The sequence below is a fragment of the Manis javanica genome, chromosome 1 (genome assembly GCF_040802235.1).
Source record: "Manis javanica isolate MJ-LG chromosome 1, MJ_LKY, whole genome shotgun sequence".
In the NCBI taxonomy this organism is placed as follows: Eukaryota; Metazoa; Chordata; class Mammalia; order Pholidota; family Manidae; genus Manis; species Manis javanica.
In genome coordinates this window covers 207,707,712-207,719,967 of record NC_133156.1, presented here as the reverse complement: position 1 = coordinate 207,719,967, position 12,256 = coordinate 207,707,712, and the positions used below count along the sequence as shown (strand labels likewise).

Below are 12,256 nucleotides of genomic sequence, written 5' to 3'. Positions count from 1 at the left end.
CAGCCAGTTGAACATAAACCCCAACAGACAAAGGAACTCTGCTCTATGTAGAAATAATACAGATGACCTATCATCACAGTAACATTTCAGCAAAAAAACAAACAAAAAAAACCAGTACATTTTTGGTAGAGAAAAAAGTCCTACTTAAATAAAAGCTTCATTAATGCACAATTGTATATCTACTTATTTAACATGACTCCTCCATTTAGAAACAAGTGTTAATAGCTGAGTAAGCTATTCGCATAAGAGGAATGCATGGTATTCCTATATGCTGGTAAACTTTTAAATTAAAAAAAAAACACAAAGCAAATGTTTAACCATTACATATTCTAGCCTAATGAATAGTGAGAATAAGATACTGGTTTTGATAAATAAGAGCAAAACATTGTTTACTCAACACAAACCCATTAATGTGTTCCTTTCCACCATAGCAGCAGACTTATCTCCATCTTCACATGCAACTTGCTGAGTTTTTAGGTAGGCAGATAGAGATGACGGCAGAGCATTCTGCCAGATTAAGAAGTTCAGCAGGTAGGAGGCTGTTACACAGTCATATGGCTTGGTGCTTTTGCTGAGCTCCAGTGCTGCCTGGAATAAGCCTTGCAATTTCTCTGAATCCTAGAACAAAGCACAGACGCAGTAACTATCACTGAAACATTTCTTTAACTTGAAGGAACAGCACATATTTAAAAACAAAGCCTGACACATAACTGAAACTCAAAATGAACATTAATTCAATTCCCCTTCTCTACTCCCTGAATAGAGGTTAGACTTTTTATTATAGTAATTAATGTTTATTATTAATCAGTTTGAGTGATGAGGGTCTTGAAAATAATTTCAGTTGAGAAACTAAAAAGTACCTCTTTCTTCCACAAAAGTATACTTTTTCATGTAGAAATTCTGCTATGACTACAGCCAAGCCATCTGTTATTTCTGTATAGACCAGAGTTCTTTTGTACATCAAGATTTGTATATCTGTGGGTCATACTCCTGCCCTTCTCCCTTCCCTATGCCATACAGCTAGTTAATGGAGAAAAATACAACTCCATACAAAAATAAAAACCCATCAGGCTATTCCTGGTGAAGCTCCATGTATATGTGCAGAATAACAAAGTAAATAGATCAGCCTCAGAAGTTCTGTATCAGAATTCCCATGCCTGTATCTCATATAACATCCACTCATATAACCTACCCTAAAAGAAGCCAGAACAAAGGACAGGTCACTGTACTATGCAATGGAGGGCTAAAGACAGGAGACATGGGTCTTAGTCCCAACTCTACAACTGACAAACTGCAGGTTCACCACACTGGAACTTGGGGTTTTGTTGCTAAGTAATATTGGATTCTACTAGGATTATTTCATAACTATCTAATATAAGGGAAAAATATCATTAAAAACTTAATTTTGAACTTGATTATAGGTATACTAATATTTAATGATGTCTTATAATTTCAAATAATACACATCAAATGTACTGACTCAAATATCAATTTCTTTCAACTTAAACTCTTTGGCATTTGATATCTTTGATTTTCTATCACCTAAAAAACTTAAAAATAGTGGTCAAAGGCTCAAATCTAAAAAAATATTAGAAAGAACCAATCAAGCATCTAGACTTTTTTTAGTAGCTTATAGTTAAATGCCTGAATTGCTTAATTAACCAATTAGTAAGAAACATAATAAATAGCCTTTAGAGTCTAAAATACCTTTGTTCTATCATATAAGGTCAATCAAAATATAACAGAAAGATCTTGGGTATGTTGCTTCACAAGAAAAAAAAGCAATAAACTAGATGAGCAGTAAAACCATGTATTGGAAAGATATGTCATCAAAAGTATGTATATACAAGTCCTTAGATTGAGTTAGCATTCAAAAAACGTTTTAAAGTTAACTATATTAAAAATTAATTATATATTATATAAGGTATACCCAAAGAAAGACTTTGGAAGTCTAATACATAATTAATACTTTAAAATCTTAAATGTCTATTCCTATGATCATTTTGCTAATACACAAGCCAGACTCAATAGATTAAACCACTAAAATTCTACAGCAAAACTTGAGAGAAATCTTCTGCATCCATGGATGGTTTATTGCCCTTGTCTAGCTTGGATTAACACATAGTCTACAGGCACACACCTGATCATCTACAATTGCTCTCCTACAACACTAAACTATGTTTTCTACCTTTATCTTGCATCTACCTACCACTTCAGCATTTTATTAAAAATAAAAATAATAATAATAATAATAAAGGGAGAAATGTGGGATCAACATATAAATCAAGTACAAAAATCAAATGAATATTCATATTTGACCTGATTGTTTATAGTTCATAATGCGTGATCAAAACTGAAAGTTTCTGTGATGAATGCCCTTGTACTGTTCACCATGTAAGAATTTATTCACTATGTAAGAATTCGTTCACCATGTAAGAACTTGTTCGTTATGCTTCAGAAGATTAGAGACTGACGAGAGTTAGGCTTGAGATGGATTAATGATTGTACATTGAGCATTGACCCCCCTATACTGAATTTTATTGTTGTTAACAACCATTTGATCAATAAATATGAGAGATGCCCTCTCAAAAAAAAAAAAAAATTCTACAGCAAACCATTGTGCAAAGTTACCTGAATTCTACAGTTAGTGCCTATATACGAAACACATATTTAGTGATTAAAGATACAGAGGTTCCATAAGGCCCCTTCACAGAAAGTCCCAGGCTTTTCATATAGGTGTTCATAGCTTCCCCACTCTAGACACTCTCAACAGATTTGCCAGCAAAGAGGCATAAATATGTATATGATATGATGCTACAGTGTGATGAATGGTAAGGGCAAAGGGGAGGAAGAAGTGCAAGAGGAGAAAGGCCACAGAGTAAGAGAAGACATCTTTTTAAAAAACTCTGTATGGTACAAAAGTTAGAAGCCTAAGCACCAAAGAAGCTTCTGCTCACCAGGGTACCTGAAAGATCACAGGGACAGGTGGACACTGGAGAGCAACTCCCAAAACGGACCCAAGTTAGAAAAGGTGCTCTGAGATCTTAAATGCCATCTGGAGGCCATGGAAACAGACACCCCTGTGCTCTCTGACATGTGCTCCTACAGAATCCCACTGCATCTACAAGCTTGTCATGCCTTAAACAGACCTTAACAACCAGAGACCAGACCACAATGGCAGTTTGTGCAGATGCCCTTGGCCTCTACACAGCTCTCACAGAAAGCCGCAGCAAAGCTCTCAAGCCAGTGACCCCACAGTTGTGCTGGTGACCCCACAGCCCCAAAATAAGCCTCAAGGGCAGAGCTGAGCACCTGGCTAGGAGGGTCTCTGCAGACCCATCCTATGCTGTGCCCTCATTCCAGAGCCCATCTTTGGATCCCACTTCAAGGGGGGAAGTGCAAGCTGTCAGGGAAGAGTGGGGACTGGGGCAGGGTTAGAATGCCTAAGGAGAGAACTGCTGTTAACCTCAAGTACTTCTGAGTTTCAGTCTCACTTTAGCTATTGCTTGCTAGAAGATTAGAAACATGTTCTCTATGTCACTTACACTCAGCTTCCCAGTCTACTAAGCAGGGAAATTATCTCAAAAACCTCAAGTTACTGTAAGTGATGTTTTTCAACTGAATATTAACATGTTCAAGGGAACAGAGATGACCACAGTTAACTGAAATCTACCAATAATCTTGTAAAATATAAACCTACTGCCTCCTACATCTCCCTTTTTATCAGAACAATAAAAAAGCAAACAAAGCTCACTGACTTGGACTTCATTTTCTCTTATGATATTTCCACCTTCCCCACTATCTATCCCCACCAACTCCATCCCACGACCCTACAACCGTAGAGGTGTTAATAATAACTGAAACAACCAGAAAATGCAAGAAGGCAGATGCAAAGAGCCTGGACAATTCATAGACTGCTTTATCCGCTGCTAAAACAGAAAGTTTTCATGTACACACATTTATATTTACACAGGGAAAAATCCAAATACCAGAAATTGTACAATAGTCTTTGGTAACTTCATTAGAAGATCAAATGCTAAGATTTTCACTTCTTCAAAAGTGCTGGTAAAACATTCTATCAATGTTTCCAAACGACCAATGTCAATATCATGACTCAGCTGATACACTGTTTGAACTCCACCTAAAAAAAAAAAAAAAAAAAGATTTAAAAGTGAATAAAAGGAAAAGGAAATCAACATTTTGGAGTTATTTGCCCAAGTTTATAGAAAATAAGCACAAAAATTTGCACTTGCACTTCATTCTATATTCACAATTGCATGAAAGAATAATTTTCCCATTAATGATAAAATTTTCTGAAAATAGAAAATAAGCATTTTTAAAATTTTGTTCTAAAGCCATTTTATTCTCTTTCATTGGTTATGTTGTATATAAAAGATTTCTAAGTTATTTTTTTAAATAAACAAATTTTAAAAAATTAAGGAATACTTTTTTTAATCTTGATAAAACTTCTTGACCTAGAATCCAAAATTCTACATCTTAATTGAATTGACACAGAAAAATCAATATAACATATCCTAATAGAATTACTGGGCATCAAAGAAAAAGAAGGAATCTTTTAACCATTCAGGTAAAAAAGCTCAATTTATCTACAAAATGGAAAAAAATTAGGCTGGCTTCCTCTTTGCCTTAGCAACATATAGAACATGCTGAAGAGAGTTGAGCAATTCTTACAAACTCCTCAGGGAAAGAAGGTATGATGAAAAACTGTATATCAAAATCATATTCTAGTATCAACTAACAACAATATAAGCAGTTTTTGAATGTATAAGAAGAACCACATTTCCCCAAATACTCTTCTCAAAAAGAAAGATGAATTTTAGCCAATGAAGAAATGAACAGAAAAACATCACAAAAGAACGACAGCAGTCACTGAATCCTTTTAACTCAATAAGATTAAGACTAACAACAAATAGGTTTCATAGCAGAATGTTAAGAACATTTAATAACATTTAACAAATTAACCCCTGAAAATAACTAAAAAAATTCCCATGCTTAATTTGAGGAATGATGTTCAATATAAATTAGGATGTGAGTTTCTTATTTAATCTTAATCCCCAAATTAGAATAACCCTGTGAAATTCCTACAGCAAGCAAATTGTTTTTGTCACCTTATTCACATCTCTGCTCAAATTTGCTTCTTCTTTTCTATTACAGATGCTTTGAAATTTCTTTTTCTTGCCTAACTGCTCTGGTTAAAACTTGCAGTACAACGGTGAATAGCAGTGGTGAAAGTGAGTATCTGTGCCCTTCTCCTGATCATAGGGGAAAATGCTTTCTGTCTTTCACCACTGAGTATGGTGTTAGCTGTGGTTTTTATCAATGTCCTTTATCGTATTATGGAAGTTCTCTTCTATTTCTAGTTTGCTAAGTGTTCATTTATTCATAAAAGAATGTTAAATTTTGTCAATGTTTCTTCTGTATCAATGCGGATTACCATGTTTTTTTCCATCATTATCATGTGGTGTATTACCCTACTTTTTCTTGCATTCCTGGGATAAATGACACTTACTTATCATGGTGTGTAACAGTTTTAATATGGGTGTGGGTTGCAATTATTTTGTTGAGAATTTCTGCATCTATATTCATAAGGGATAATGGCCTGTAATTTTCTTTTCTTGTAGTGTCTTTGTCTGGCTTTGGAATCAGGATTATGCTTTATAGAGTAAGTTTGGAAATGTTTCCTCCTCTCCAATTTTTTGGAAGAGTTTGAGAAGGATTGGTATTAATTTTTCTTTAAATGTTTGGTAGAATTCACCAGTGAAGCTACTCCCCCTAGACTTTTCTTTGCTGAGATGCTATTGATTACTAATGCCATCTCATTATTTATTAGAGGTCTGTCCAAATTTTCTATTTCTCCTTGGGTCAGTAATTTCTGGTTTTGGGACTTTGTCTATTTCATCACGGCATTGTCTTATAATCCTCTTGATTTCTGTAAAGTCAGTAGAAATGTCCCTACTTTCATTTCTGATTTTAGTTATTTACACCTTCTTTCTTCTTTTCTTACTCAGTACAACTAAAACCTGTCAATTTTGTTGATCTTTTAAAAAAACAAATTTTGGTTTTGTTGATTCTGTGTTTTTCTATTTTATTTCATTCTAATGAATATAGAGAGTATATCTGCACTCTAATCTTTATTATTTCCTTCCCTCTGTTAGCATTAAGAGTGCTAAGTTTGCTCTTATTTTTTGAATTCCTTGAGGTATAAAGTCAGGTTATTAATTTAAGGTCCTTCTTTTTTTATGTAGACACTTACAGCCATAAATCTCCCCATGAGCACTATTTTTTGTCTCCTCCAAAAAGTCTTGGTAAATTGTATTTTTGTTTTCATCCCTCTTATGGTATTTTCTATCTTCCCTGTGATTTCTGCTTTGGCCAATTGGTTGTTTAAGAGCTCTGCTTAAATTTGAAACATTCTCTGACAATATTACATGAAACAGCTAGTAGTCCCCACCCTCCCAGACACTCTATATTCCCCTCTTCTCTTCTTGGAATGCTTTTTCATAATACTTATCTCCACCTGAAATTCTATGTATTACTTGTTAATTTATTGTTTGTCTCCTTTCACTAAAGTCTAAGCTCAAAAAGGGTAAGCACTTTGTTTTAAACACTGCATATATTTGGCTTCTTGACATATAAGCAGCACTAAACAAATATTTGCTGAACAAACCCTTTTAATCTAATTATGGAATCCAATTTTTAATCATGAATACTGTGACATTTTATTCTGAATGAAAAACATGCTTTCTTGAACTAGGACATACTTGAGGAAAAGCAGAAACCATTTTGACTAATTCCAAATCAGTCCTTCAATAAAATAATATAAGAACTCACATTAAAGTTCCTGAGATAAAGATGAAGAATGAATTTACATTTCCCATCCTGTATTTCATGGTCACAGTCTCTTTAACCTCCTTTAAAGTAAATGGGTATAGTGTGGCTTTCTACATTTGCATTACCTTCTAGTTGTTGCAGTAACATAATTACAGTGACATTAGTCACTGCCCAATTATGTGACTCATTCATTAGTAAGATGACAGGTTTTTCACTTGTATATTTAAATATATTAAACTACCCTCTCAACTGAAAAATTACCAGTATAATTCAGTCTAGTGTTATTTTCCATGTACCAATAACTATATTAAATGTACAGAAAACTTTTGTTGAATGTATAATGAATCACTCTCAGGTAAAATTTTATTTTCTAAATGCAGTTGTAGTACCATGGAAATTCCCTAAACTTATGGTACTCCTGTATTCATCTTCCACAGATGCTATAACAAGTTACCATAAACTTGATAGCTTAAAAACTACAGAATCTATTTTCTCATGATATTGGAAGCCAGAAGTCCAAAATCAAGGTGTCAACAGGCTCATGCTCACTCTAGGGGTTCTAAGGAAGAAGTCCTTCCTGGTCTCTTTCAGCTTCTGGTGTCTGCCAGCATTCCATGGCTTGTGGCCATATCACTCCAATCTCTACCTCCACTGTCACAATGACTCCCCCATTCTGTGTCACATTTCCCTCTGCCTCTCTCTTATAATAACGCTTATTATGATGGCATCTAGGTCCACCCACATAATCCAGGATCATCTCATTTTAAGTCCTTAATTTAAGCATATCTGCAAAGACCCCTAAGTAAGGTTTATATTTATGAGTTTTAAGAATTTAATGTAGATATGTTTTAGAGGTCATTTTTTGGCCTACCACACCTACCTTAATCAGGTGATCAAATTTATCATTATGAATCATTATGAAACTATTCTTGAAATTTTGTTGTTGATTTGAATTTATTCAAAATAAAAACTTGAAAAAAATGGTTTTCTTCAAATGAAGCAAGCCTGTATTAACAACAAATAACTGTCTTCTTCCGCCCTGCCAAAAAATTACACTTTGCCTAAAAATTAAAACAAAAAACCCTCCAACTATAGTGGAAAGCTCCCTGGTCCTAGGGCCATTCCCTCTGAAAGAACAGCTAAGCAGGGTATTTTTCAAGGAAGACTAAGACCAAGCAAGAAATTCACATTAAAACACACACACATCATGTACAGGAATAAAAAGAATAATTTTTTGTCAAAATAGAAAAAACCAACTCAGAGGGAAGTTAAATGTTCATCCTCTTGAGCTCCTCACTGAAGGAGAAACAAAGGGTATCATTAAACCAGAATGCCTGGAAGTGACAACCTCACATTGTCTTTTTGAAACCAGACTGAGACTTACGAAACAAAGAGAATATAAGGGAAACCACATTTTAACCACGAAGACTCACTGAGGAATGTTATATATAAGATAAACTATTATTTTTTAATTTTTAAAACTTAAATAGATTGGGCACTATCTTAAAACAGCAATTCATGAATGGGGGTCTGGGGGTGGTAAGTGCAGCAACTCTTCTAATAAATAATCCATGAAAACTGTAGCTTGGGTTTGGCAAATAGTGATCCCAGATGACAGTTTCTCTCCCTATCTCCCTTACTGACAAATTTAATTAGGTTCAACTAAGAATTATATAGTGAGTATAAAACTCCCATAAGAACCTAAACAAAAGACAACAAAACTGAAACTTCAAGTAAAACAGAATGTTGAAAAAGGATTGGTTTTGCAAGAAAAAAAATACTTTTCCCAAACACTATTGAAACTTACCTTCTGGGACAGGAAAAACCTCAGCCATTGAGCCTAAAATGGTTAAAGCCGAGAATCTAGTTGGGTAGGAAGAACCAGGAAACAATGCTTCAAAAAGACTGTTGCAAATGGATGACATGAAATTCTAAAAAAAATTATAACAAGTATAATTGAGTTAACCCACAATAGGTAATTTTCAATAGGTAATTTTAAGAGGGCGTTTTTTTCTCGAGAGAGAGATTTCTTAGATTAAGAGAGAAAACATTTTTAAATTAAGAGAAAAGATTTTTAAAAACAATATTAATTGTTCACTTTGCTTGACGATTCAGAGTGGCATTCCTGACCATGAGCTGCATCGCGTCTTTAAAAAATCCTGTCTTTGTAGTCAACAATCAGTGCAATTCCTATGGCAGTCCACACAAGAAAAAATGTATTTTTGGTGAAAACAAGGTCTGTTCTGCCTTGACTTATGTTAAAGTTAGATGAATATTGATTTTCCTTACCCAGGCATTCAGGTATCAAAAGTATATATGCTTCTTAAAGTTTGATCACAGAAATATCTAATACTACTTTATAAATCTGATAAATATCTAATACTACTTTATAAATCTGATTAATAAATTTGGCTATTATAACATACTTCATAGATCTAACTATTCCACTGTCTTCTGTCTTCCCCTTTGGAACTTCCATTCTGCAACTTGGTTTATACAAATGATAAAAAATAAAGATTGATAGTAAAATACAATTTTAAAAAAGCAAAATGGGAAATACTTTATCTACTATAAAGTCCTCCTCTAACAATAATTATTTTTTATATTCTTATATCTGTGTAAGACCAAAGAGAAAAACCACAAGGAAAGCTGTGCTTCTTAAACATCTCATATATTGCTATGCCCCTGCAACATATATTTGTAGCTAAGCAACATATAAGCAGCCCCAGTCCCCTCTGACTCTAGATGGGATCCCTGCATTCAGTTCTTCAGTCAGTGACCAACAACAGTGGGGATTTATCCTGCAGGCCCTACAAGCCCTAAGTAAGAGTTTATTGGTTTGTTATTTCTATTTGATTTCAAAGGAACAGGGTAGTTACTAACAATATCCTAGTTAAACTAGTTTTAATTATAAATGAGTAGTATAGTATTCACATAAAGGGTAACAAGCTCATTCTTCAGGAATGATTATACCCTAATTGCAGCATCATTACTATTTTTAGATACAGTTCTTTCCCTCAACCAGACTATAACCACAATGCAGGAAGGGACCATAACTTATACATTTACATCCCTAGTCCCAAGCAAACTGTCCTACACACACAAAAGGGACTCAACAGATGCTGTAGTCATTTGTAATGGCTCCCAGTGAGGCTCCCAGGTACCTTGGCCTAGCATTCAAAGCTCTCTACTAATCATTCCTAATTTGGTTTTCTAACTCCTGTCCCATTATGCAAACCCTCTGTTTGAAGGTTGTCAAGCTGAACCCTGGCCCAGACTAGAGTTACTATGTCTGAGATTCCATCCACACATTAACACAGTGCTCTGAAACCTAGGCCTCTTTTCAAGCTCACTCCAAAACAGGATAGACAGGAACCCCCACAGCTGGACCATGGGCCAGGAGCCACGAATATCAAACCACTGTAAGTCCTGTTAGTCTAAAGCGAAGCAGACCCAGATACAGCAGTCTTCCACCCTGGGATGGGGTGGAGGAGTTCAGGGCTGGCCATTACCTTTTTGTTAAAGTACTAAATTCATCTGGCCCACATAAACTATAAATTATTGTGGTTGATCCATTAATGTTATTCTGGAACAGACCTCAAGTCCAGCACTGGTTCCACAACTTGTGCTACCTCAAGAGAAATACCAAAGCACCAAAAGGAGTATGTTAAAACCCAGCATGAAGGAAAAAACACAGAAACACTCCTCACCAAGAGACTTCCATTTATAAGTCTTTAAGGTTTATTCATAATTGTTTTAGATTTCTCAAAAATCCATTATGCCTAGAAATACATTACCTACCTTATATTGCTGTAAAGAAACAGAAGGGTGCTGTTTGGTAAACTCATTCTCTGGTTCACATTTGGCTTTACTTTGCTCCAGCTTATAAAGTACCTGAGAACTTTCCTGTATCCTACAAAACAACTTTTGAGGAAAAGAACGAAGCATATATGAGTCACATTAACCTTAAATGTCCGCCTACATGGCAAGGAAGAACTTTCTAAATTCTTTGGACTAAAACTTCAGACAAGGAGAAGACTGGTTTTTAAACTATTAATATTTACCCATTAATATTTCTTTATGGCAGAATATTAACATTTCTATTTTTAAAGACAAAACCAAAATACTACTGCAAACTAGAATATAGTCAGTAAACCACAATTCTATTTCCTTTAGGTCAGCATGAACCTAAAGATAATAGACTTGCATCTATTCTCTACCAGTTCTTCACATGGGTCATGTGATCAATTCAAGTTGAATTATTCAATAATGACTATTTCATGAGGTACTTAAAGAAACTATAAAACTACAAGGACATCTGTCCGCCTCTTACCAAAGTTTTCTTGGCAACATCTTACACCCTGAAAACTCCACCACTAGATTTTTTTTTCTTTCAAAAAAAAGAGCCTAAGTTTGATTTTATTACACCAATATGAAAGGACTTTTCACTCTGGACTTTAGTCCCAAATGCAGACTTGATGGAATCCTAGAATAGTTCACAGAAGGGCTATGAAGAGAGGTGGCAGTCCAATCCGATGACCATTATTCTCACCAGTCTCCCAAAATCTGGGCTCTTTTGAAAATTATTTCCAGAGCTAAGTTCACCACTTTCCTATAATTTCTGATAAGAAATTTACCTTTTTAAGAAGAGAACAAATCTGCTGCCGCACTCCTGGAGATGGATTGTTAAGATTGTACGTGATAAAGAATTGAATCCACTGCATTTCTTCTGGGGAAATGATTTCTGTGCTTCGATTACTTTCACAAAGCAAACCTAATGTATCTAGACGTACCTAAAACACATCAAGCAATAAAATGTTAATTTTTCAATGAAATAAATGAGGCCCAAACCACCTGACATGTTTATTTACATAAGCTGGCAGAAGGAAAAAAACAGTCAACCTCAGTGTATCCACATGTACTTCAGATAGTCGCCCTAACTCCAAAGATCCTGTGTTTATTTCCTGTAAGATTATTATATTAAATGTGTAAATCGCACATTTATAAAAGTCAACAATTTTAAAGATTCTTACTCCATGGTAATGCTCAGCTTCACTCTCTTTTCTCTTTTTCTCAGGATTTCATCACCTCACTCTTAGATTACTGTCATGCACATCTCACTGGTTTCTTGGGGGTGTTTTTGCTCCCACTCTGGAAAGTCATCTGTTTCCACTTCCTTGTTGAAGGCAGAGTGGCTCCAGTTACCAGTTGCCAATTAAATGAAATCTGAAGTCTTCAGCTTAACATCGGAGGCTTCCAAAAAATGGACAAAACACTCCACTCATGCCCACCAATACCCTTACTCAGCATCCACTTTGTGTCCTCTTTTGCATGCTATCCCAATGCTTCCTTTATTGCATTTATCACTCCCCTAGTCAACCACCACCTATCCTACTAGTCTCTT

General features: G+C 35.0%; 1 protein-coding gene across 13 annotated transcripts in view; it reads right to left on the bottom strand.

Moving 5' to 3' along the window:
• The window catches only part of THADA (THADA armadillo repeat containing), a 319,658-nt gene that overhangs the window by 291,189 nt on the left and 16,213 nt on the right, over positions 1-12,256 (bottom strand). For all 13 annotated transcript variants that reach the window (XR_001852627.3, XR_005053772.2, XM_017657268.3 and 10 more), the window contains exons 13-17: positions 11,490-11,645; positions 10,654-10,776; positions 8,660-8,783; positions 3,990-4,141; positions 405-618 (exon numbers count right to left, since the gene is read on the bottom strand). Coding sequence is in view for 11 of the 13 variants with exons in the window: in XM_017657268.3 (XP_017512757.3) it covers positions 405-618; positions 3,990-4,141; positions 8,660-8,783; positions 10,654-10,776; positions 11,490-11,645 (769 nt within the window). In the remaining 2 variants the exon portion in view is untranslated. The remainder of the gene's footprint in view (positions 1-404; positions 619-3,989; positions 4,142-8,659; positions 8,784-10,653; positions 10,777-11,489; positions 11,646-12,256) is intronic.